Source organism: Panthera onca, chromosome D1, assembly GCF_046562875.1.
Source record: "Panthera onca isolate mPanOnc1 chromosome D1, mPanOnc1 haplotype 2, whole genome shotgun sequence".
NCBI lineage: Eukaryota > Metazoa > Chordata > Mammalia > Carnivora > Felidae > Panthera > Panthera onca.
In genome coordinates, this window is record NC_138348.1 from 98,986,023 (window position 1) to 99,013,313 (window position 27,291).

A 27,291-nucleotide genomic window follows, 5' to 3' on the forward strand; every position below is an offset into this window, starting at 1 on the left:
ATTTTTAAACTTAGATCCTGTTACATCATCTCAAATCAGCAAGCAGACACCAAAGTACGAGAGAGTCGAGAGTCTAAGAAACATTCATTTTATAATACTCTTTATTTGATTAAAGAATCTTCCTTCTTTGTGTACACTGGAATGTTATATTCCCTATGTATTTTACAGGGTTACAAAACGTCTTTCATTTTAAATATTACCCCAAAAGTAATTTCAGAAAAAAAAAAAAAAAAAGTTGTGAAACTAAACAGCTTTAAAAAAATCGTATGGACAAGCAACTTTTTCAAACAAAACTGGATTAATAAGATTTCTTGCCTATTTAACTACATGACAGATTTCTTGTCCCAGTCCCCTTCCTCAGAAAAACCTCGTGTGGAAACCAAGCCAGAGATAAGGATTCTTCCCTGATGCAGTGAAGGGAAAGGGAAAGGCCAGAAATTTCTTTGGCAATCAATTCCATCCATGGCCATCTGTGTGTGGCTGCTCTGCTTCGAGGACGGTACACTCTTTGCAGGGGAGGCCAGATGTTGTCCCCAGCGGGAGTGGTACTCTCCAGCCAGCTGGAAGCGCAGCAGGTCACCTAGTCACCCACCTCGCCCCCTTCCTGGGGCTACAGCCCAGCAGCTCAGCCAGCACATTAAGTGCAATACTGGGTTAAAAAGCCACAGTGGGGCTGGCCGATGGGAGTCTTCTTCACTGCAAGAGTAATGGGTGAGATGGGGCATGAGGACACGCAAGAGAAAAGGCTCAAGGGAGGAAAAGGAAGGATTTCACAGACAGGGAGAGTTGGAAAGGACCGGGTAACGCACAGAACAGCCAAGAGGAAGGAGGTGGTGAAATCGAGGCAATGTGAGTAGATCACAAAGACCACGAGCTCTCACGTTTTAGCTAAGTACTCAAAATGTAGAGAACTAGAAGCTTGGGTAGCACCAGCAGCAGACATGATTACCTGTGGATGTGAAATCCCTAACTGGACATAACCATTCTCCTCTCAGGCATCTTGAAGCGGGGCTATGCCATTTGAAAGGTGCTTCTCAGCTATCTTTAATAGTGACACAGGTAGGCTTCACAGTACTGTTCTAAACTGGAGGGACAGGACTGGAAGGAAAACAACTTGGCAGAGGAATGGAGGGATGAGTGGATATAGGAAAATGACAAAGGACGTCCTTATCTTTTAACTTCTAGACCTCATACCCCTTAAGCAGTTCGCCTGAATAGCCTGAAGATCGAGAATTGGTTAGCTCAACTGTTTCCAAGAGTGCCGAATATAATGCCTATATACAGATGATCCCAGCACTTGATTGAATGTACAGAAAGGAAAAAAATGAGGGTTAAAGAGTCTGAAAGATCAAAATGTGAAGAGAAAAAGAGGGAAAAAAATAAAAATAAAATGTGAAAGAAAACTTTTTAAACAAAGTACGAAATGTAACTATATTCAGGGATTAAAACAAAGGAGCAACCACTGAGGTGAAGGCAGAGAAGCTGTTTAACTGGGGGTATTCTCTGGAGAGCGTGCTTTCCTGCTGGCCAGTGAAATCTGCCAAAGAAATCAGCAGCCTTTCCCTTTATGTTTGTGTCTTTCTTTGCCAAAGAACGTCTCTGTGACACTTAAACACTGAGGGTGAGTTGAGGGTCCTTGCGCGCAGAGAATCGTGCATTGTACCAGGAAAAAAGGGTCTCCAATGGCTTGTAGATTTGGAAAAAACTCTTCAGCCACTGTTGGCTTCTTCTTTATTAATTTGAAATTTTCCTTTCTGGTTCCCTCTCCTTGGTATTACAGGATTTCATACTTATCCACTAGGAAAGTGGTCTCTGTGGAAAACCTTACAGGGCTGTTTCCATCTACCTGGGTCACTTTGGTAACCTAGGGAAACAAACAAAGAATAAGGTAAAGCAGGAGGGCAAGTCTCCAAGGTGCCGACTAAATTCTCAGGACAGAATGGATCAAATTCCCTTAAAGCAGCGTTAAAAATAACTCAAAAATACTAACAAAGTTCAATTCACAATTGGATCTCACAGCGGCACCCTTCCCCAATGACATGATTAACCGGCTTCCCACACAGAAAAGACAACTGATGGGATGAGATTAGAGTGAGTGGTTATCAAGTAAAAGATCTGAATGAGTGGCCATTACCCAGGTCCTGCCCCATAAAACCTATGAAGTTCACAGACATTTTATCAGGTTGATCAATTAATATTTTGACCCCAAATGCAAAATTCTAACTCTTCAACTTTATTTGCTTGACTTGCTCTCAAAGTCTAAGTGGCTCTATCACACGTATTTTCTAGACATGGCTGTGTCCTTCTGTGACATCTCGTCTTTTCCTTTTAATTATAAATGTCTAGTCTAACGAATTACCTGTAACAACAGTGCCTGTAATGGCATCAACATGATGCCTGAACCACTGATTCATATTTTCTAATGAAGTTTTTCAAAAGTTCCCAAACAGGAAAATGTATCCTTTTTTTTTTTTTTTAAGTTGTTTTGTTGTTGTTGTTTTGTTTTAATTTAAGTATAATCTCTATACCCAGCGTGGAGCTCAAACTCATGACCCCAAAATCCAGAGTCGCATGCTCCTCCTCCGACTGAGCCAGTCAGGAGGCCTGAAAATGTACCATTTCTATTTAATGTCTTGGGTTCAACCACGTGCTCCCAATATTGATAGCCTTATGCCTATAATTAAGAGTGGAGAGAGAACTGCTTTTTTTTTTTTTTTTTTTTTTTTTTTTTTTTTTTTTTTTTTTTTTTTTTTACATTTTTTATTTATTTTTGGGACAGAGAGAGACAGAGCATGAACGGGGGAGGGGCAGAGAGAGAGGGAGACACAGAATCGGAAACAGGCTCCAGGCTCCGAGCCATCAGCCCAGAGCCTGACGCGGGGCTCGAACTCACGGACCGCGAGATCGTGACCTGGCTGAAGTCGGACGCTTAACCGACTGCGCCACCCAGGCGCCCCGAGAACTGCTTTTTAAAATGATCCAACACAGGAAGGCAACTGTAATCTCCCAAATACTTAGAGGACAGCCAGAGACCATCTGGGAAGATAAGATAGTGCCACAATAACAAGCAAATCACCAAGTCAGAGGGAACAATGACAATATGAACCGGGCCCTTGTAATGCAACTTCAAAAACTGGAGTAACGAGGAGTTAAAAATAACGATCTAAAGAAACAGCTCGCAAATTTCCTTTGCTTTGCCTATCTAAAGGGCAAACAAAGTTGATAACAGAATTGGTTGATGATTATCTGTACTAATGAAGGGATGCAGTAACACAAAAAATCCAAATATTGTATCCATTTGTATTAGAATCACTTTTGAGAGGAAGTAATTTTGCCTTCCAAATAAACTTTCCTTCCTTGTGTTCAAACTGAGTGGCATATAAAAGGGATAAGAAAACCCTGGGTTGCATGTTTTGGTAAAAGGTTTTAAAAATATATGAGATTATTTAGAAAAGCAGGAAACTAAGAGATCTAAATCGTGTACAATCCATAAATACTTTTATATATATTCATATTCAATTCCTTGACCTTGTCCAATCTAGAGAGGAAAGCTGAGTTAAAACAGGAGAAGAATTTGACCAAGGCCATTCAATGAGAGTCAATAATGTAATCTGCAGTAATACCAGCTCTTCTGATTTTTTTTTTTTAACATAAGTTCTAGGTCCAATGTGAGACTTGAACTCACAACCCCAAGATCAACAGTCGCATGCTCTACTGACTAAGCCAGCCAGGCAGACGCCCAACTTTTCTAATTTTTGATCCCATGCTGCCTATCTGGCATCTGTCCCACCACTTTCCCCGTTACGTGCTATTAAAAGGTGGTACCTGTATGTTACAGTAGTTTCTTTTGGAGATGAAAGAGACTTGAACAGGGAAGAAATCATTGGGCTGCCCAGCAATGCTGAATTCGAGGCTGCCACTCTTATTTTTGGCATCAATCACTGGCAGGCACCACTCCAAGGTATTTCGTCGACTGTCATGTCGATACTCGCCATCAATCTCGCCAATCACCGGTGCGCCGACACCGGATCTGTCATGAGAAACACCTGTGTCACATTAGCTGTCCAGAGCTGGAAGAATTCTGCCAAGGAAAACCAGCCCCGAATTTGATTATGCTCCTCAAATTCTGCCCACTTTATATGATCCTTGAAAAAAAAAACGAGGTTCCCTAATAACCGCAAGGATCAAACAGTCTTAGCACCTTGGCCAAAGGGTCCCACTCACTGCCTCTTATAGATATGGATACATGCAACCATGGGTAACTGGCAGATATATCTGTGGGCTGCTCCAACTTGTGGATCAGATCTGAAGCTAGCAGGGGACTGAGACTGATGAACATGTGAAGGGGGATGTATTTCCAAAAGTCCTGCACCAAGGGTCTGTTGCCCTGTCAAGAAAGACTTTTAACATAATGCAGCTCTCTTTGTAGGTGACAATGCGGGGAAAACAGGGTGATTGTAGTGGTGGGAACCCTTACACACCATTACGTGGTTATTTAGAATGGAGATAAATTGTCTTTGAGAAGAGTTTTCAAAAGACCTTAGGAAAAAAAAAAAAAAAAAAAAAAGACCTTAGAACATTTCAAAACTTGTAGTTGACGCCAACAGGTCTGATTTACAATCCAGTAAGCGGACTTTTATTTGATAAGTGAAAACACAATTTCCTCTGCCCAGAATGTGAACATGACGGGAGAAAAGACACACAGCTGTTCTTTAGTCTGCAAGAGAACCAGGGCTAGTTAGGATGTACTCTGTACCCCCAAATGTGGCTGATCGGCAGTGTCACCCCTCCTACACATTCTAAATTTACCATCTTTTAATTCGCCAATGACATTAAATGCTTGTATTAGGGACACAGTAGGAAGACAAACATTTTAAGGGCGATACAACATGATCAGCTCTTCCCTATCCATTTTATGGTCCCAGTTGTATATATGTTTCTTCCTCTGCTCTTGTTCCGATTCCGATTCTGATCTCTAAAATCGAAATCAGTTCTAGACAACAGAGTGAAATGTTGTGTAAGGGTCTTTTCTGGAGACTACTGCAAAACTGAACTAAGACACAGGAAACCACCATAACCACAATTATAGGGTAGATGGAGAGGACTAAAAATTGTGGCATCCTAAAAATAGCGTAGTAAAACAAATCTTGACAAAACAAAACCCACACCTGTCACCAACGCCCAACCCCTACAATGGTTCAAGGTAGCCATCTATTGTTCTAAAAGAATAACCATGCTGTGAAGAATAAGATAGTTACTCCAATAAAGAAGAGATTGGTAATAAAGCATACTTTTTATTTTTTAAATTTTTAAAAAAATGTTTGAGAGAGAGAGAGGATGAGAAGGAGTGGGGGAAGGGCAGAGAGACAGGGAGACAGAGAATCCCAAGCAGTTTCCACATTGTTAGCACAGAGCCCCATTCAGGGCTCGATCCCATGAACTGAGAGGTCATGACCTGAGCCAAAGTCAAGAGTTGGACACTTAACCTACTGAGCCACTCAGGTGCCCCAAGCATATTTTTTTTAATGGAAAAATAAGAATGACTAAAAACCAGGGGCGCCTGGATAGCTGAGTCAGTTGAGTGTCCAACTTTGGCTCAGGTCATGATCTCACAGTTCTTAGGTTTGAGCCCTGCATCAGGTTTGTGCTGACAGCTCAGAGCCTGGAGCCTGCTTCAGATTCTGTGTCTCCCTCTCTCTCTGTCCCTCTACCACTTGTGCTCTGCCTCTCTCTCAAAAATAAATATTAAAAAAAAAATTTTTTTTAAATCCTTCCATTTAAAAAGAATGATTAAAAACCTGACCTGGCCACATAAATGTCTGAAGGACATCAAAAAGGAAACAAAACTACAAATTAAATTAGTACCATTTTCTCTGCAATAACAATATAACAATAAAAATACATTAAGAATATGCTTATTAGGTATAATGACACCCAATACTTAATCACGGGAGGTAGGTACTGAGAGGAAGAGGAGAGGGGCTAGGAATTCATCGGTGATATAATAGCGCACACTCAATGGAAGTGAGTGCTAGTGAGATTAACTTGAGGGAGAGAATATTTCCAGATGATCCTGGAAAGTAGGCCATTTAAGCACAGAACAAAAACTTATTGGAACTGATTTTCTAGGGGTGATGGATATTATCATTATCTTTATTGTGGTGATGGTTTCACAGGTGTCTATGTGTCAAAACTTATCAAATTGTGCAATTTAAATATGTGTAGTTTGTGGTAGGTCAACTAAACCACAATAAAACTGTTAGAAAATTCACTAAAACTAATGTAGATGTGTATTCCAGCAAGAATAGTTCCCTGGAAAATGTACTCTCAGGGCACCTGAGTGGCTCAGTCGGTTAAGCGTCCGACTTCAGCTCAGGTCATGATCTCACAGCTTGTTGAGTTCAAGTCCCATGTCGGGCTCTGTGCTGACAGCTCAGAGCCTGAAGCCTCCTTCAGATTCTGTGTCTCCATCTCTCTCTGCCCTCCCCGCCCCCCGCCCATGCTCTGTCTCTCTCTCTCTCTCTCTCTCTCTCTCAAAAGTAAATAAATGTTAAAAAAAAAAAAAAAAAAAGAAGGAAGAAAGAAAGAAAGAAAAAGTGTACTCTCATCTTTAGCTGAAAGTTTAGAGAGCAAAGTGAAAGATTCAGTCAGATTCAATTTCTTTGAGTAGCAAACAAAACTGAGAATGGTTTTTGACAGAGAACTGGCTCCTCCTTCTGGAAGTCTTCATTACTACAGGAACAAACAGGCCCAACATCTGAAAACACAGCTCTAGAACTACAACTGGCTGTTTGAGTTGGTTTTAAAACCGTACATCCACTCCTTTTAAAGTGTACAGCTCCGTGCACTTTGACTATGTAATCTCGTAAGCACTGTCACGATCAAGTCAGAGAACATTTCCATCATCCTCAGAAGTTCTCTTGTGCCCTGTTAGTCAACTGCCTTCCTCTCTATCTCCTGACTTCTGTTCTAGGAGTATGACACATTTTCACAATGTCCGATAAGTGGAACCGTATAGTATCGAAGCCTTTTGTATCTGGTTTCTTTTACAAGTGATCTTTTTAGGAAGCAGATTTTTATGATGGAGAGCCAACTGAGTGCTGCCTCCAAAACAAGTTCCGAAAGATTAGTTCTAGAAGCCCAGCACAGAAAAAACAGAGTATGTCGGGGACACCACTTACGGGAGTGGGATGGTGATAATCACATCATTCAGTTCTAAATGATCTTCTTGCAGCTCATATTCTATGTTGACATCACAGCCATTTCCACTCTCTGAGGGCCAGCAATTAACTGAGAAGAAAAGCAAAGCAGGAATACTCAAATACTAAAAGGAGAGTGGAGAAAAGTTAAGACGGCAAATCAAAACTGACAGCTGCAGGCCTTAAATATCCTAACATAAACTATTATAAATAACAGTTTCACAAGTAAAGCTATTAAAAATGAAAGCTCATATTAACATACACAAAACCCAGCACTAAGTCCATTTTGAAAGAAGGTCATTTTGTCAAAAAAGCATTCTGCTGTGGCAATGAATGTAGAGTGTACAAGCCGGGGCTATTTCTGGTTCTCAGTGTGGACTAGTTTAGTGGGACTGACCAGAAGCACTTACTTGTCAGTGGAATAAAAGATTCTTCTGTGGTTTGTAGCCTCCACTTTAGTACCCCTACGTCACTGTTGACCGGGAACGACTTCTCTGGATTCTTCAAGCCAATTAGAGATTCTGCAGTGAAAAGTTTTTTATCCACATTTGGATGGGTCTAAAATAAGAAGGAAAAGAAAACTTCTGAGTTTCAGGCATTATGAGACAGGAAATAGGGGTGCCTGGTGGCTTAGTCAGTTAAGCGTCCAACTCTCGATTTCAACTCAGGTCATGATCTCACAGTTCTTGAGATTGAGCTTTCAGCCAGAGCCTGTGTCTCTGCTTCCAGCCAGAGCCTGCTTGGGATCCTCTCTCTCCCTCTCTTTCTGCCTCTCCCCCACTCGTGCTCATTCTTTCAAAATAATAAACATGAAAAAAAAAAACAACCAGAAATTTATGTTAAAAAAAAAAAAAAAAAAAGAAAAGAAATTCCTTCTGGTCTTACATGGCCCATAATCTAAATATCTAAGATAGAATACCATGGGGCACCTGGCCAGGCCAGTTGGTAGAGCATGCAACTCTTGATCTCAGGGTTGTGAGTTCAAGCCCATGTTGGGTATAGAAATTACTTAAAAATAAAATCTTATAAATAAATAAATAGAAGAGAAGAGAATAGGAGTGCCTAAAAAATGCCAATTCCTTTCGCTCTGAAGAAAAATTTCCCTTCTTTGAAGAATTTTAAAAAGATTTAAGACATTTTAAAAGTAATAATTAAAATAATTTCAAGTCTAAACTATTTTGTTTGTAATTGAACAAGTTAATAACTTTGTAATTGAAAAAAGTTAAATACATTCAACCAAGTCCTTTCTAAAAATACTTCACAGGAAGCAACATCATGGTAGAGCCAGGCAAGCCAAGTAGAAGACTAAGGTTAGATACTGATCAGTTGCCAGGGTCAGATATGAGTCCTGGCCTTAGAGTCAGCAGGCAGGAGAGGGAAAAGTTCTGTTGAAAGGTTAGCTGCAATCGTGCCAAGAGCACTCAGGTTGTTAAAATTCAGGCCATGTAAGATGGACTACAGAAATCATATTAATGGGGCGCCTGAATAGCGCAGTCAGTTAAACATCCAACTCTTGATTCTGGCTTAGGTCATGATCTCAGAGTTTGCAGAGTTTGATGCCCCGCATGGGCTCTGTGCTGACAGTGCCAGAGCCTGCTTGAGATTCTCCCTCTTTCTCTGCCCCTCCCCGGCTCACACTCTAAGTCTCTCTCTCAAAAAATAAATAAATAAACTTTAAAAAGAAATCAGGGGCACCTGGGTGGCTCAGTCGGCTAAGTGTCCGACATCAGCTCAGGTCACCATCTCAATGTGTGGGTTCGAGCCCCACGTCGGGCTCTGTGCTGACAGCTCAGAGCCTGGAGCCTGCTTCGGATTCTGTGTCTCCCTCTCTCTCTGCCCCTCCCCCCAAAATAAATAAATATATAATATAAAAAAAAGAAAAAAGAAATGTTTTCTGTGTTCTATGGTTCAAAGGAGAAACTCCAGTTGACTCCCTTATCCAAAACCTCTCCACACCTGTAGCTGCACCCCCTTCTTATCTTCATTCTCTACATGAAGACGAATTCGGCCAAACTTATCGTCTGAGATCCTAAGCATGATCATGCCATGCAATTCCATATTCTGCAATCCTCCATCTCGGCCACAGGTGAGTGTGATCTTTTCCTCAATCTTCATGTGCACACTGTAGGGAAAAAGTAACAAAATCTGTTCATAAAAGCAGGAACCAGAATTCCCTTTCTCCAGGGTTTAATGGTAATGAGCCATCAACAACTTATTTTAAGGTGCTACTGCTGTATGTACAAAACTTAAAGCACTAGATTCAGCCCACAAAGTCTCAGCTGTGCAAACAATGTCATTCACTAAAGAAAGGGTTATAATAGCAGAAGTATGGAAATAACTCAAGTGTCTATCAGGAGGGAACTGCTTAAACACATAAAGGTACGTCCACAAAAATGAACACTGCTGTGAAGAAAGGGGGCAACAACTGAAATGCTTTTCATTTGAAAATGATTTCAACAATGAAAAAAATTAAAATTATACCAGAAATACATTTATACACTTTTTAAATGCTGTTAACGTTTTGCCCCACCGTCTGTTTTATCATTTGCATACTCTCTAGAACTATTATTTGATTTCTTTTCCTGAACCATTTAGAGGCAGATTATGCATACCATGGCCCTTTAGCCCTAAACACTTCAGAGTACTGCAAGAATAGGATATTCTCTCACATAACCAAAGTACATATTAACTTCGTAAAGGAACATTGGTACTTTGTTTCATCTACCAACCATATGCCAATTTTGTCAGCTGACCTAATAATGTCCTTTAAAGTTGTACAAGATCCAGTTTAGGATAAAGTCTTCCATTTAGATGTCACGTCTTTATAGCTTCAAATAAGGATATTCTCATCTCCAAAATAAGTAAGTGAAAAAAGCAACTGGAAAATGTACCTAGTATGTTATTACCACTTACATATAAAAAGAAAAAAAAAAAACACATATATTTGTATTCATCTACATATAGACTATACTCCTCAGAAGAATACAAGAAGAAACTAATTAATACTAGTTGCCTCCAAAAAGACAAACTTGCCTGGCTGGGTGGGAGACAGACTTTTAATTGTAACACTCTTTGAACCTTCTGAATTTTGAACTATATGAATGTATAACCTGACACAAAAAAATAAGTGAAACAAAAAGTGCTGCCTCTCTGGGCAATTACAAAGTACAAACTATCCATATCCTTTACTAAAACTATTTTTAACTGGGTGAACTGCAGAAGCTAAGAAGAATATTCTGGCATCCTATTTTGTTCTCTGTTCCACCACGGAAGTCTTCCCAGAAACAGAGGAATGAGACTCAAGACCACAAAGGAGCGCATCTTCAAACAGCGCGGGGGCCCGTGCGTCTTCACAAGAGTTTGCTCCGGGCTCAGCAAGTATTTCATCATTTAGCAAAGAACCTCGAGCCCTCTCTAATACATGACAGTTTCCAGCATCTTTTTAAAATAGTGCCACACACTAAGCAACCGCCAGGAATAGCAAAGGAGCTTTAGTGATTTAAGACATTTATCCCAATGTATCCCTGTTCATTTCGTACAGAAAGGGATATACAAAACACTCCTCTTTCATGCACACCTCATGAAAGTATCCTCCCAGACTCATCTTTCACTTGACCCCAAAACCATCAGCAACAGTAGAAGGTCTGGGCTTCAAGACAAGAAATCTGAGTCATGAATATGTGAACTTGGTAACTAAAAATGTTACCAACCAATCCTTAGATCAGAAACAAATCAAAATATTCTATACTGAGTTTAAGTACTGAAAAGGCAAACGAAGTTAATTTGCCATTAAAGATATTTATACATTTCGTATTAAAGATTGGTTCTCCTGAAAGTTTAATTAGAAGGAGACACGCCAAAATACAGCGTAGGGCTGCTACACCTCTAGCTCTCTAATTCAAGTCCACTGTTTTTTTTAAATATGGAAGCTTCTCAAATTTGCGTGTCATCCTTGCACAGAGGCCATGCTCATCTTCTCTGTACCGTTCCTATTTTAGTTTATGTGCTGCCCAAGAGAGCACTAATTCAACTCCACTTTGAGAGACAAGGCACACACTAGGCATGAAGACAAGTTACTTATAAATTTAGCCAGCAGAGTTGATAAAAGGTAAGTTCTAAACTTCATAGGAAATAAATAGCTGAGAGCCACAGTTAAAATCACGGTTAAGAAAGAAGAAAAAAAAAAAAAAAAAGACCCCGTGCTAAAATCTGGAATATATTCTAAGTCTTTTTTTTTTTTTTAACACTTTGATTTTATCATTATTTTTTTAATGTTTACTTATCTTGAGAGAGAAGGAGAGAGAGAGCAAGTGAGCGTGAGCAAGGGAGGGGCAGAGAGAGAGGGAGAGAGAAAGAATCCCAAGCAGGGTCCACGCTGTCGTCACAGAACCCAACCCGGAGCTCAATCTCACGAACCATGAGATCAGGACCTGAGCCAAAATCAAGAGTCAGAAGTTTAACCAACTGAGCCAACCAGGTGTCCCTAAAATATATCCTAAGTCTTTTAAATTCTAGAAAAACTAAAAGTCACATAAAGAATTTGTAATGCGCTAAAATAAACTTTTTTTTTTTTTTTTTTTTTTTAACGTTTATTTATTTTTGAGACAGAGAGAGACAGAGCATGAACAGGGGAGGGGCAGAGAGAGAGGGAGACACAGAATCTGAAACAGGCTCCAGGCTCTGAGCGGTCAGCACAGAGCCCGATGCGGGGCTCGAACTCACGGACCGTGAGATCATGACCTGAGCCGAAGTCGGACGCTTAACCGACTGAGCCACCCAGGTGCCCCTAAAATAAACATTTTTAAATATATGGTCTGTTCTTACTGAAAAAGTTACTACTCACCTTTCCATATTAATGGGTGGAGCATGCACTTTGGTTGCATCAGAAGTACGCTTGCCCATATTGGAGGACATGATAGTTTCACCTTCAGATTTCAATTTGTCTACAAAATTATCTACTTCCTTCCCTTTGGCTCCAAGTTTCAAAGCCTTGCTGGGGCCTGAAGGCCTAAGTGGAAGAATAAGAAATAGCAAAGTAAGAAAAAACATACACATGATTTTTAAAAATTAGTGAATTAGTAACCCCATATCATTGAAGCTTTCCCTAAAGCTGTTCTTTAAGAGGCATGTGCAGATCTCAAGGGAAAAATCAAAGTATCCTAGGGTTTAGTGGAGGATTAGACTATTCCCTGCCCAAACTGGCAGCTGAGTCACTATCAATATGTAAGCTTCAAGTACCTAAAGAGCAAAGGTACATTTATGGAAGCATGCATGATCAGATGAAAACTTTGTACTTTTCGTCCGGATAAACACACCTGTGCATAAACTGTTGCACATAGTACTTTCAGGTAGTTCAGATTCTCCCTGAAAGCCATTCACACTTAGATTAAAAAATGCTCCATAAACAGTTAAATAGCCCCTTCTTTCCCAAAATAAGGCAACTCTCATGGTATAATTTGTAAAAGAACTCTTTAACACAAAAATTCTCTACCTTCAGATTTCTCCTTTATCCCTTTATCATGTAGCCAATGTAGCCAAATTTAGTATTACATCTTACTTCATCAAGTCATCCATAATTTCAACTTGCCAGAAATCAGTTACCACTCCGCAACACACACATACAGCCTTCACCTGCCATTCTAGGGTTGCTGGTGATACACTGGACTATACCTGGCTGGTGCAGGTGCCACTTTTGGTTTATCGGTTTCAATGATGGTCTCTGTGATCATGGCAGCTGTGCTGCCTCCAGATACTGCAGAGCTCCCAAATCCTCCAAATCCTGGTGCTTTCTTGCCCTGCCTCTCTGCATCTCTTCGGGCCTGTTGTAATTCCTTTGCTTTACGCCGCATCTCAGCCTTGGCTTCACGTTCTTGAGTCTACACAAAGAGACATCCGTGGATGTGGCTTTGAATATAGGAAAATCAAAATACTAAAAGCCTAAAAGAAAGACACACGAACAAGAACTCCCAAAGAAGACCCTATTTACCTCTCTAACTGCTCTGAACACCTTCTCCTCGTGAGAATCCATTTCCGTGAAGGTTCTAATCTGTGCCAGGTTAACATTCTCCCGGTATCCCAGGGCAACGATTTCATCAAAAGCAAAGATTAAATCAAAACAGTGCTCAGATATTTCATTCTCCTCTAAGGCTCGGCAATACTCAGGTATCTAATAGTGGACAGCAATGGAAAAGAGATTTAAGATCTATCAGCATTTATGTTTCCCAAGTCTTATTCTTGAAAGTACACATATTAAAAAAAAGTAAAATAAAATACACAGATTTCAATAATCCTGAATCCCTCTGTTAGATCCTCTACCCTTTCTTTTAAGCAAGACTTTGGCATAAAGTGTGTGTGTGTGTGTGTGTGTGTGTGTGTGTGTGTGCGCGCGCGCGCGCGTGCATGTTGTGTTGTATTGTGTTATATCAATAAGTCTTATCTGGGGCACCTGGCTGGCTCCATAGATAGAGCATGCAACTCGATCTCAGGTTTAAGTTTGAGCCCCATGGTGGGTGTAGAGATAACTTAAAAATAAAATCTTAAAAAATAAATAGGGGTGCCTGGGTGGCTTAGGCGAATTAAGCAGCTAACTTTTTTTTAATGTTTATTTTTATAGAGTGTGTGTGCACACTCTCTCTTAAAATAAATATTTAAATAGATAAATAAATCTTATCTGATAAACATGATCTAAAAATACGGACACACAAGTGTCAGAACCACAAAAACAGATCGAAGGAACCACTTAAGGTCTGCGAAAGGAAAGGTCAGTTTGCACGTTCTCTTTTGGGATACTTAGTCTAGGAGGGCACAAAGTGCTGAATGAATAGGGAAGAAGCTGTAGCAATAAACTGCTGGGGTAGGGGTGGGAGGCATGCGGCATGCAAACTGATAGGTAGCAGCTGCTTTGGGGGATAAACAGTTTCATAGAGAAAATTTAAAGCAGAAAACTATAACCCACCATTACAAAAGGACTCTTACCACTCTTGAGAAAAGCCTTAGGGTCTCCAGATCTTCTAAGATGTTACTGTTTTTGGTAGTGATCAGCACCATATACAGTTTCTCCATAGGCTGGTAGACATATCTTACACTCTCTGTTTCAACAAATGTATGCTGTTTTCCAGTGTTCATGAGCTTTGGAAACGCTGCTAACAAGCCCTCAATACGAGTTCGGGTCATCTCCACAAACTGTCGAGAAACAATAGCCTTTCCTGCTTTCGTGCAGACCGCTGCTGCCAACAGCACCTGCCAGGAACATACATGAAGTGAATACAAATTATTTCTTCAAATCTGTTTTCTTAGCATCCTCAGATCTGACACAGAATGCCACACTCAGTTATTCAGTGACGTAACCTTCAAACTCTACTTCATTGTTCTTTTCATTCTAGTATGTAATTCATAAAGTAAAGCTACAATAGAGGAAAATGAAACTATCATTCCTATTTTTCAATACCATAGCTTAAGAAAAACTTAGTTAAAAAAAACAAAACACCTTTTTCCAAGTCTACAAATAGGTTTGTTAACAGATTCCCTAGAACTCAGAAATGGACTGCTCTTTGCTTTGGCAGACCCATGAAGAATAGTTAAAAACTTTTTCTAAGGACAGAAATCTCCACAGCAAAACAGGTCTGACCAGGATTAAAGGTTTAAAGGAAGCCCCTTGACCTTTCCTTTCATTTTTACCTAGAACATGGATCCAATCTAGTGAGTCTAAGTTGATCTTTTGCTCTTTGATTAATAACGTTCCCATCCCACACTATCTTACCTCCAGATAGGTAAACAATCTGTAAAATGAGAAACTGAATGACTCAATGTTTTACACAGGTTGTGACACCAATCAGTGATCAAGACCTACAGCCTTTTCTCACAGTCTGGCATTCATTAAACAAAACAAAGCACCAAAAGAAGACGAAGAGACCTCAAATGCCATTAGCAGGGGAGTAAGAAAATTAAGTGCAGTATTAACCGTCTCTACAGTGCAGGAACCCAAGAATTCACAAATACAAGTAACAAAAGGACTATTTACACATTTCAGAAGCCTCAACGCTGGGATACAACATCTGAAATAGCAGCATCCCACTAATCAGACTTCGCAGCTTTACAGAAACTGCCCTATAAGCGAGCAACTTGAAGAAAAAACAATTTGGTCAATTCAAATATTCCTATAGCCTCAGTACATCAATACAGTTCTATAACAATTAGATGAGAACACAATGTCCTTATCCACCAAGACTAGGTAATTAGGTTATTTGGGAGATAATTACCATCATGTTTATTTCCAAGCAGCTAGGTGAAAACAGTTTATATTAGAGAAGTGTTTGGTCTATAGAGGTTCAGGGGCTCCTGGGTGGCTCAGTCAGTTGAGCGACAAACTCTTGATTGCATCTCAGGTCATGAGATCGAGCCCTGTGCTGGGCTCAGGGCTGCTGAGCATGGAGCCTGCATGAGATTCTTTTCTCTCTCTGTCCCTTCCCTGCACACATATGAGCTCTCTCTCAAAATAAATAAGTAAACATTAAAAAAAAAAGGTGGGGGGGGCTTCAAATCTTCATGTTCACTTTAAGAAACTGCCCGGGCCATCAGGGTATGCACTGGAAAAGCCACTAAGTATCTGAATGATGTCATTTACAGAAGCAATCTGTACCACTCTGTCACCACAAAGGTAGAGTTGGTAGGTGTGCCCAAGGCCAACCAGTGGGGCTGCACAAGGGTTGGTTGGTGGCCCAAAAAGAATACTGAATTTTTACTGTACATGCTTAAAAATGCACAGAGAAATGCTGAACTTAAGGGTTTAGACGTAGATTCTCTGATCACTGAGCACATCCAGGTGAACAAAGCCCCCAAGATGGGGAGAACTTACAGAGCTCATGGTCAGATCTACCCATACATGAGCTCTCTCTGCCACACTGAGATGATACTTACTGAAAAAGAGGAGACTGTTCCTAAACCAGAAGAGGAGATTGCACAGAAGGAAAAAAAAAACCCAGAAGAAACTGAAGAAACAAAGACTGATGACCTGGGAGTCAATTCCGTATAAAATAAGTGCAAATATGGGGTGCCTGGGTGGCTCAGTCGGTTGAGCCTCCGACTTCGGCTCAGGTCATTATCTCACAATTTTTGAGTTCAAGCCCCACATCAGGCTCTGAGCTGACAGCTGGGAGCCTGGAGCCTGTTTTGGATTCTGTGTCTCCCTCTCTCTCTCTCTCTCTCTTTCTCTCTCTCTCTGCCCCTCCCCCACTCATGCTGTCTCTCTCTCTCTCCCCTTCAAAAATAAATAAACATTAAAAACATACATATATATTTTTAAATAAATGTAAATAAAATTTAAAGTAGGGAAAAAATGTTTTTTTAAAAAAATGTCCTAAATCATAAATACCCTCAGAAAAAAATCTTGTTTTGTAAATTACTTTTAAAAGGATCAAGAAAATATTTTATTTTTTTTCAGGGATTTTTATTTTTATTTATTTTTTTCAATATATGAAATTTATTGTCAAATTCGTTTCCATACAACACCCAGTGCTCATCCCAAAAGGTGCCCTCCTCAATACCCATCACCCCCTTTCCCCTCTCTCCCACCCCCCATCAACCCTCAGTTTGTTCTCAGTTTTTAAGAGTCTCTTATGCTTTGGCTCTCTCCCATTCTAACCTCTTTTTTTTTTTTTCTTCCCCTCCCCCATGGGTTTCTGTTAAGTTTCTCAGGATCCACATAAGAGTGAAAACATATGGTATCTGTCTTTTTCTGTATGGCTTATTTCACTTGGCATTAACACTCTCCAGTTCCATCCACGTTGCTACAAAGGGCCATATTTCATTCTTTCTCATTGCCACGCAGTACTCCATTGTGTATATAAACCACAATTTCTTTATCCATTCATCCGTTGATGGACATTTAGGCTCTTTCCATAATTTGGCTATTGTTGAGAGTGCTGCTACAAACATTGGGGTACAAGCGCCCCTATGCATCAGTACTCCTGTATCCCTTGGGTCAATTCCTAGCAGTGCTACTGCTGGGTCATAGGGTAGATCTATTTTTAATTTTCTGAGGAACCTCCACACTGTTTTCCAGAGTGGCTGCACCAATTTGCATTCCCACCAACAGTGCAAGAGGGTTCCCATTTCTCCACATCCTCTCCAGCATCTATAGTCTCCTGATTTCTTCATTTTGGTCACTCTGACTGGTGTGAGGTGATATCTGAGTGTGGTTTTGATTTGTATTTCCCTGGTGAGGAGTGATGTTGAGCATCTTTTCATGTGCTTGTTGGCCATCCGGATGTCTTCTTTAGAGAAGTGTCTACTCATGTTTTCTGCCCATTTCAAGAAAATATTTTAGATAGAGAGTCACAGAGTATAAAAATTACCAGTTGATTACTTTAAGAATGGCAGGGGTGCCTGGCTGGCCCAGTCGGTTAAGCGTCCAACTTAGGCTCAGGCATGATCTCACGGTTCAAGAGTTCGAGCCCTGAGTCAAGGCTGACAGTCGGGTGCTGACAGCTCAGAGCCTGGAGCCTGCTTCGGATCCTGTGTCTCCCTCTCTCTCTCTGCTCCTCCCCCCCTCACCCCCCTCTCTAAAATAAAACAAGCATTAAATTTTTTTAAAATGAAAATAATCTAGCTTAAAAGTCCAAAAACAGTTATTTTTCCCCAAATATTTACATATTTTAAAATAAATAGTTTTGCACTCAAAAAAATCTATCTATCACCAACACTGACCCCTTGGCCTTGGGAGGTTTTTGTCATCACCTACATATGAGGCAAAAAGATATACTGAAGACAGTAAAGGATACCAGAAAAAGAAAAAAAATGCAAAATGATTATGACACATTTCTCAAAGGAAATTATCCATGTCTTTAACTTTATTTATTTATTTTGGCTATAGATTTTTACTTTTTAATTTGGTTTTATTAAGGTATGATTAACATATAAAATTGTTAAGATATTTAAAGTGTATATCGTGGCAATCCCACGTCTTTACATTAATCGTGTGAAATAAAGATTTCTTTAAATAAACGGAAGGGTAATTTTTGGTACACAAATAATGCTAATATTTTAATCTCTTTGTAGATGAAACTGACCTAAAATTATTACCAGGTCAAGAGTTATATTTGTACAGAAGGCCAAAACTAAATGTACTCAAGAAATTTGATTTCACATTTTTTTTTAATTTTTTTAAATGTCTTATTTATTCTTGAGAGAAAGAGAGACAGAGCATGAATGAGGGAGGGGCACAGCAAGAGGGAGACACAGAATCTGAAGCAAACTCCAGGCTGTGAGCTGTCAGAGTGAGTGGCTATTAACTCCTTCCGTTCTCCATCTCCCCCCCCCCCCACCCACCGCCACCGCCGCCGTAGTAGTGTTTATTGAGGACAGTAATGGTGAAAGCCATTTTTTTTTTTTTTCCAGCCATGAGATCATGACCTGAGCCAAAGTCAGTGGCTCAACCGACTGAGCCACCCAGGTGCCCCTGATTTCACATTAATTTTTATCATAGGTTCATATTTCAACCATCTACAGATTTCTGACAAAACAAAATTACTTTTTTCTTTTTCTTTTTCTTTTTTTTTTTTAATTTTAGAGGGAGAGAGAGAGAGCGTGCACACAAGTAGGGTAGAAGGGCAGAGGGAGAGAAAGAGAATCTTAAGCAGGTTCCATGCTGTGCACAGAGCCCAACCCAGGGCTCAATCCCATGAGTTACCTGGATCCTGACCTGAGCCGAAATCAAGAGATGGACACTTGGGGCACCTGGGTGACTCAGTCGGTTATGCGTTTGACTTTTGATTTTGGCTCAAGTCATGATCTCACTGTTGGTAGGATTGAGTCTCGAGTTGGGTTCTGCATTGGCAGCTCGGAACCTGCTTGGGATTCATTTTCTTTCTTTCTTTCTTTCTTTCTTTCTTTCTTTCTTTCTTTCTTTTCTTTCTTTCTTTCTTTCTTTCTTTCTTTCTTCTCTCTCTCTCTCTCTCTCTCTCCCCCCTCTCATCCTACTCATGCTTTCTCTCTCTCAAAATAAAATAAACATTAAGGAAAAAAAAAAGAGTCCAACACTCTACCAACTGAGACACCCAGGTGCCCCTGGCAAAATAATTAAAAAGATAAAAATTTAGTCACTGTTTCAGCTTACTAATAAGGACAAGCAGGTAAATCTCTGTACTGGTTCACTATTGGTTTACATGCCACACATGTCCAAATAGTAATATTTTTGCTCCAAAATGTCCCTCAGAAAAGAGCTGTACTGCATAAAAAACTTGTACATCAATGTTCATAGCAGCATCATTCATAATGATGAAAATAAGCTAAAAAGCAAAAACCCAAAAGTCTATCAACTGATGAATGGATAAACAAAGTGTATATCCATACAATGGAATGTCAGTCATAAAAAGAAATGAAGAACATGCTACAACATGGATGAACTTTGAAAATATTGTGCTAAGTGAAAGAAACCAAACATAAAAGGCCACATCTTACATGCTTCCATTTATATGAAACATCCAGAATTGGCAAAACCAGAAACAGAAAGTTGATTAGTGGTTGCCAGGGGCTGGGAAAGGGGAAATGAGTGACTGCAAATGAGTACAGGGTTTCTCTTTGGAGTTATGAAAATGTTCTAAGTTTAGATAGTGGTGATGGTTGTACAACTTTGTGAATATACTAAAACATCTACTGAATGATATAAATTTAAAAGGCTAAATTTTATGGTATGTGATTTATATCTCAATTAAAAATAAAAAGAAGGGCAGGGGCGCCTGGTTGGCTCAGTAGATAGAGGATGCAGCTCTTGATCTCAGTGTCATGAGTTCAAGCCCCATGTTGGGTATGGAGCCTACTTAAATTAAAATTTAAAAATTAAAAAAAATTTTTTTAAATTAATAAAACAAAAAGGAGAGCAAACCCACAGATTAAGAGAGACTGAAGAAACCTGTCAACCAATCATAATATATAAATCTTATGTGACTCCTGATTCAAACAACTGTTAAAAAATGTAAGACAACAGGAAAATTTGAACAGTAAAAGGATAGTGAATGATAAGAAGGAATTATTGATAATTTTAAAGGTGTGATATATCAATTAAAATATTATACAGGGTGCCTGGTTGGCTCAGTCAGAAGAGTGTGTGACTCTTCATCTCAGAGTTGTGAGTTCGAGGCCACATCAGGTGTACAGCTTACTTAAATAAAATTAAAAAAAAAAAATGCATCCATTCCACACAGATAGAACTTAGGTAAAAACTAACACCAAAGGCAACACAAAAGGGACAAAGAAACAAAGAAAAGGCAACTTGTAACCAGAAAGGTATATGCTCTGAAGAGGAGCAAGTCACCTCCTTTATTTTTTTTTAAATGTTTATTTACTTTGAAAAAAGAGAGAAACAGGAGCAGGGGAGGAGCAGAGAAAGAGAGAGGGGGAGAGAGAATCCCAAGCAGGCTCCATGCTGTGAGCCCGGAGCCCAACACAGGGCTCTATCTCACCACTGTGAGGTCTTGACCTGAGCATAAATCAAGAGTGGGCCATTTAACCAACAGAGCCCCCCCAGGAACCCCCATCTACTTTGCTGTATTAATTGGGCTTGTCAAAGGCTATTTATAGATTGGTGGTCTCCATTTTAACATTATTATAAAAATAACTAAATGATTATTTATTGAACACCTACTATACACACCAGATGTTCTCCAGGAATACTAAGAGGAAACCGATTAGCATTCTTCCTTCCAAAAGCCTAGTAGGATCTTAAAAGGTCACAGCACAAGAAAAACCATTTTGTAAGTAAGTATGGTGAGGGATGTTAACTAGACTTATTGTAATGATCATTTCACAGCATATACAAATATTGAATCATCATGCTGTACACCTGAAACTGATATAATGTTATATATCAATTATACCTCAATTTTATTTTATATTTTTAATGTTTATTTATTTTTGAGACACAGAGGGACAGAATGTGAGTGGGGGAGGGGCAGGGAGAGAGGGAGACATAGAATCTAAAGCAGGCTCCATGCTCCAAGCTGTCAGCACAGAGCCTGACACAGGGCTCGACCCCATGAACCATGAAATCATGACCTGAACCAAAGTCGGACACTTAGCCGACTGAGCCATCCAGGCACCCTATTATACCTCAATTTCAGAAAAAAGCCTACAAGGGATAAGACACAAATAAGTGTAATACTGGGCAGAATGTGTTAAGTAACATACTCTGGGATTTCAAAGAGATTACTTCTAGTTGGTAAGATCAGGGATGACTTGGTGAAAGAAACAGCGCTTAAATCTGCTTTGATTAATTGGGGAAAGTTGAGTGTGTAAATATGAACAAACAGTAGAGTAAAACAGTAGGTAGGACCTAAGCAGAAGAGCTCTACTCTGAGACTCTCTTTGAGTCATTCCATTATACAGATACAAGCAAAATAAGGCTTCTGAAGTAGTACCAAAGTGCCCCACACTAAGTATGGCTCTAAACCTTGAAATACCCAAGACACCACAATCAGAGGGCCATGAAGCTGACACAGGTTTCTATTCACTATGTTATTCATGTCACCTCTGGAAGGTATGGTCACCTCTAAACAAGATAAATTTAACCTATTCTAAATTAGCATTCGTCTTCTTAAGTGCCTTGACATAATAAAGCTTCCCCTTCATATCAGTGTTTACCAATGTCAAACATTTCCTTATTTTTTTTTTCAATGTTTATATATTTTTTGTGAAAGCAAGACAGAGAGAGCGGGGGGGGGGGGGGGGGGGGACAGACAGAATCCCAAGCAGGCTCCACGCCCGCAAGTGTAGACAGAGCTCAATACAGGGCTCAATCTCACAAACCATGAAATGATGACCTGGGCCAAAACCAACAGTCAAGACGCTTAAATGACTGGAGGCACCCAGGAGCCCCAACGTTTAACATTTATTAAAATACAGTATGCACAACAAGGTAAGTTAATTTTTCTGACTGTAATTTGATCTGATTTTCTTTGGGGAAGAATGAATAAGTATGATTCTCTATAAAGTTGCTTTATTTATTTATTACATTTTTGGAAAAGAACATTTAGACCTAAAAGGACCTTTCAAGAGCCCGTGGTGGTTTTATAGATGTAAAAACTGAGGGCCCAAAAGTTAGATGACATCTCCAGGACTGTTTAAAACAAAACAACAACAAAAAACCATTAAGTTGAGCTTCGTCAAACAACCTTTCTCTTAATAACACTTAAGATGGTTTGAGTATATCATCATTTGTGTTCGGATTAAATAACAACTCTCTTCTACCCAGATTTAACTACATGGATCAGAAAGTTCTTGGAGTAAAGAAACCTAAAGAATTAGTTTCTGTTCTGCCTCTGTCACTAATTATATATTGCATAAGTCACTTAATTGCTTCCCCAAAATAGAGGTTTATATGAAATCTACAGTGCCTTTGCATCTTTACAATTCTAAAGTTAAGCGTTTGAAAATTTTATAGCAACTAAAAGTGTACAATACCCCCACTTTACACCCACTACTCCAGTAGCAATTACTTTGGAACAGTATTTTACATGAATATTAAGCTGCTAAAAGGCAAACTGCCTCATCAAAACAAATCACGTGTGTGCAGACAGAGCGGTGTCTGAGATAAGCTGCCATACCATGTCTTCATCCCCACTAGTGATAAAGGTCTGAGAATAACAGGTAGTGATCCACCATAAACACGCACAATTCCCTAAAGAAAAAAAGCTGAAGATTTCCTCGAACCTCTACATGTTCCATATTCCTCACTCCCAGAACTAGGCAGTCACTTTTTCCTTTGTAAATGACTGCAATGATGTCATATACACATATACGTGATTCATGATCATATTAAGGCTAGTTTCTACAACTGTCAGAGAGGATCACTTTGTCTTTCCTGTTTGCAGGAGGTAATTACAGAGAGAATCAGAGGGATGATTACAATAAAATCTACACCTCATACAAAACCTAAAACTTGAAAGTTACTCAGTGAGAGTTTTAAGCTCATCCCAAGTTTCTTGTAGAGAATGAAAATAAAAGGACATTGTTCTCACTTTCTGCAGTAAAAACTTTCTACTTGAAGAATAAACAGTTGGCAAATCAACAGAAACTCAAGAACTTTTTTCTTCTTTGCTGTGCTCTCAAACAACAATCAAAAAGAGACATAAAGAAAACAAAAGCTGTGCAGCTGCTATGTTATATACGAAGGTAAATAAAAGCAATAATAACCCCCTAGTTGGGGACTGTTATTACTATGTAGGATTTCAGTTTCTCCCTCATTATGTGCAGATCATTCACAGGAACCCAAATCTAGCTTTCTAATAACTAATGACTTTTGGAACGGAATGTCATCATTTATATTCAATGTGTCCAGTCTAGTTTACTCATTGCTATCCTGAGTGAATAAAACAGCATTCTGTAAGTAACCAAAGATTTTACGGACTGTTGCCACCATGAGACTTCATATCAAGTTTATGCAATTCTAAATTTATTAAGACAAAGAACGGACCATACTATCTAACAAATGTTAAGAAAATAAGAACATGTTCTCATTAATTTGCAAAAAACTAGAAAGAAGATCTAATCAAAAGATGCCCTTTTTTGTACTTCACTTTATGACAAAGTCATCATAAGCCATTTGTTTCTGCATTTGTTCATTTATTTCCCCTACTAGGACTTCCTAATATGGGGCATTTTGCATTAACTTCTTTGCATTCACAAAGGAAATTTATTTTTCAAAAATCAACATTTATTATACCTAAAACTGTCAATACTGTGTGTCAACTTTAAAACTTTGAAAAAAAGAAAAACAGGAAAATGACATACCTACAACCCTCCCACCAACATTTATGTACTGATATCTTCAACTTAACTCTGAAATGCATTTAAAAAATTAAAAATTAAAAAAAAAGGTAGAGAGAGGGATGGATGGATTAAATGAGCAATAAAATAAACATAGAGAAATGTTAATTATAGAATCTAGCTGCTGATGGGGCGCCTGGCTGGCTCAGTCAGTGGAGCATGAGACTCTTGATCTTGGGGTTGTAAGTTCAAGCCTGCACTGGCTGTAGAAATTACTTAAAAATAAAATCTTAAAAAAAAAAATGTGGGTGAAATAACTGTGAAGTTATTTCAACTTTCCTAGATGTTTGAAAGTTTTATAATAAAATGCTGAGGAAAAATCATCTTTCAGAAGTTCTGATACAACTTTTAGACAGAATAAATCTTACAAAACGTGACCTATTTGGACATTTCTACTATCTAGGAATCTTTTAGTAAAAGACTAAGACCCAAAAACATTATACGGAAATAATACTTAATAATTTCTTAACACTCAGCAGAGCAGAATACACTGAGATAAGTTTTTCTCCAGAGTACACCAATCTGTGGGTATCTGACTCTTGCCAAGTCCCATATAATTTTTTAAAATATGCATATTTAAATATGACACAACTGTATGTATATGCACATATTCAAATAGCATGCAAAATTTATTTTTATGTTTATCATTCAATACCTACCTTTATCATCTCTCAGTTATCAATGAATTAAAAATATTAAGTTCCAGGGCGACTGGGTGTCTCAGTCGGTTGAGCATCCAACTCTTGGTATTGGCTCGGGTCACCATCTCACGATTCCTGAGTTTGAGCCCCACATCGGGCTCTTCGCTGATGGTGTGGTGCCTGCTTGGAATCTGGTCTCTCCTCCCCTTTGCCCCTCACCTGCTTGTGCTCTCTCATATATTAAGTTCCAAGAACTTTTCAACCAACACGGTTTTTGTAAAGACTATCTGTATTTGGTTTATGTACTACAAGACTTTAATTTTGCTATTAAAATTATAATATGCTCTAAAATGCACTAAATACACCCAGGATGTAAACAGCCAAGGAATTTAAGAATCCCTATCCCAATATTGAGCCTCCTAGTGGAAATGAAAAACGGGAGTTTTTGAAACATTTATGTCCAACAGTAAAGTTTATGAGGCAAACCTTCTGGGGGCGATTTATTTGCCTGAAGCTGAAAACAAAAATCCTTCAGTGGTGTAAAAACCAAGCATGAATCCTACCCCTCCACCATCCAAGTTCTCATCTAAAAACGCTGTCAACAGAACTTAATAGGATTGACACCAAACTATACTGTCACCTCTCAAGTGTGTAGGAAGATGCTTTAAATCAATAATGAATTAACGGAATAAAAAAAAAAATCCTTCAAAAGATTTCAGAGCATAAAGTACACTAAGTCACTTGCTCATCTGGAACCAAAGAATTTCTCCTACTTCATAAATATCCACAAACTGTAGTGATACAGCGAGATTTCGTGCTGTCGGCACTGTTTTGTCCCATCCTCAAACACATTAATCTTCCCCGTCTCTACGATAGATGAGAACATGAAGATCACGCATCTGAAGGCAAGGAACATCTGAAGAAGGGTGCAACCCCTTCTTATCGTCCCCCCCCCCCCCCCGTGAGAATTCCGATTACGATGTGCCACCTACACATTTTACTTCGGTAAGTTCCTTGAACACAGAAAGCCTGTGTTCTCTATTACTCGCTCACATCTCCTTAACGGCCCCATACGCGGCATGTACTGGGTAACACTGACAAACGGACACACCTAAATTCTGTAGAAGTAGCGAAAGGTTTCAGGGACACCTGGGTCCTACAAATTAACGTCACAAGTTCCTCCTTCCTGTTCCATCTTCCTTTCGAACTTTCCTCTATTTCCCCCTTCCGAACAAACAAAAGAAGTCCTGAACACCAATGGGTTTGGATTTCGAGTATCAAGGGCCTACCAAACCCCGGGGATGAGAGGAGAGCCGATTACCGAAGAAAGGGAGCCCCCCGCCCCCCCCAAGAGGAGACCAGCCTGCAGAGCCCGGGCCCCCAGGGAACCCTCTGGACACTAGCACCGAGGTCTGCAGCGAGACGCTCTAAGCCACTCCACTACGCGGTTCTCGAACAGCAACACCCCGGGCCCAGAAGAGGAGGGTGCCCAGCTGGGCAGGAAGAAGGGGTGTGGGCGCAACGGGAAAGGGACTGCAGGCAGGTCCGTCGGATCTCCTGGGAGGTCGGGCACGGGGCAGGGAAGTCCACACGGCTCCCCGAGCCCCGAGGGAAGTGTCCGGCTCCAGGCCCTCTGGGCGGGACTCCTCTGGCCCCAGCCAGCACCAGGCCGTCTGGCAGGGACAACGGGCAAAGGAAGCAGACCCCGGCGATTCGGACCGGCTCGGATCTTACCATGGTGAGGACGGTGATGGGGCTCACTCGCGCTTCCGGCTCCACTGGGGCTGGGGTCGGGGGAAGGGGAGCACCGGCCGCTCCGGACCTGCCGCCCCCCTGTCAGGAGCCGCTGCCGCTTCGCCTCTTGCCAAGATGGCGGCCTCGAGCCACGTCTCCAACCGGAAATGGCGCGGGTCAAAGGGCGGAGGGCGGGGCGCCGTGGGGTGGGGATGTGCAGTACCCGGCTGCTGGGCAGGTTTTGCCAAGGAGGTATAGGAGGCTCACGCTACGGCTCCGAAAGCTCCTGTTTCTGTGCTTTCCCAGATTGTCAGCGCGTTCGCTTGATTAGCAACACCTCTTACAGTTTATAAAGCTCTCGCAGCCACCGTATTATTTAATGTACAAACTAACTGGTGTGCATAAGGGACTAGTATTCAGAATATATAAAGAACTCTAGAACTCAGTAATAAAAATATGAGCTCATTTAAAAATGGGGACAATCCGGGTACCTGACTGGCTCAGTGCAAAGAGCATGCGGTTCTTGATCCTGGGGTTGTGAGCAGGAGCCCCACACTGGGTGTAGAAATGAGTTAAAAATAAATAAATAAGATAAATAAATAAAAATGGGCGAACTAGACAAGTCTCCACAGAAGACAAAAAGGGGTGCCTGGGTGGCTCAGTCAGTTGAGCTTCTGACTCTTGATTTCGGCTCAAGTCATGATCTCAGGATCGTGGGATCGAGCCCCATGTCAGACTCTGTACTGACAGTACAGGGCCTGCTTAGGATTCTCTTCCTCCACCCCTCCCCTGCTTGTGTTCTTTCTCTCTCTCCCTCTCTCTCTCTCTCTCTGTCTCAAAAATAAATAAACTTTAAAAAAAAGTAAAAAAGATATACAAATGACCAATAAGCACACAAA

At 40.2% G+C, this 27,291-nt stretch overlaps 1 protein-coding gene and 1 non-coding gene across 2 annotated transcripts; both read right to left on the reverse strand.

The window, feature by feature from the left end:
- Positions 1-83: 83 nt before the first annotated feature.
- Positions 84-26,547, reverse strand: ARCN1 (archain 1 coat protein complex I subunit delta). The gene is made up of 10 exons (XM_078432826.2): positions 26,393-26,547; positions 14,175-14,438; positions 13,186-13,365; positions 12,870-13,075; positions 12,043-12,207; positions 9,156-9,321; positions 7,610-7,757; positions 7,182-7,290; positions 3,826-4,030; positions 84-1,864 (listed from the first exon to the last, which is right to left on the reverse strand). Exons 1-10 carry the CDS (start codon positions 26,393-26,395, stop codon positions 1,775-1,777), a joined length of 1,536 nt encoding a protein of 511 aa, XP_078288952.1. The 5' UTR covers positions 26,396-26,547; the 3' UTR covers positions 84-1,774.
- LOC132662581 (U6 spliceosomal RNA) lies at positions 11,115-11,221 on the reverse strand. The gene has a single exon (XR_009602608.1). It is a non-coding gene; the product is annotated as a U6 spliceosomal RNA (small nuclear RNA).
- Positions 26,548-27,291: the final 744 nt, after the last annotated feature.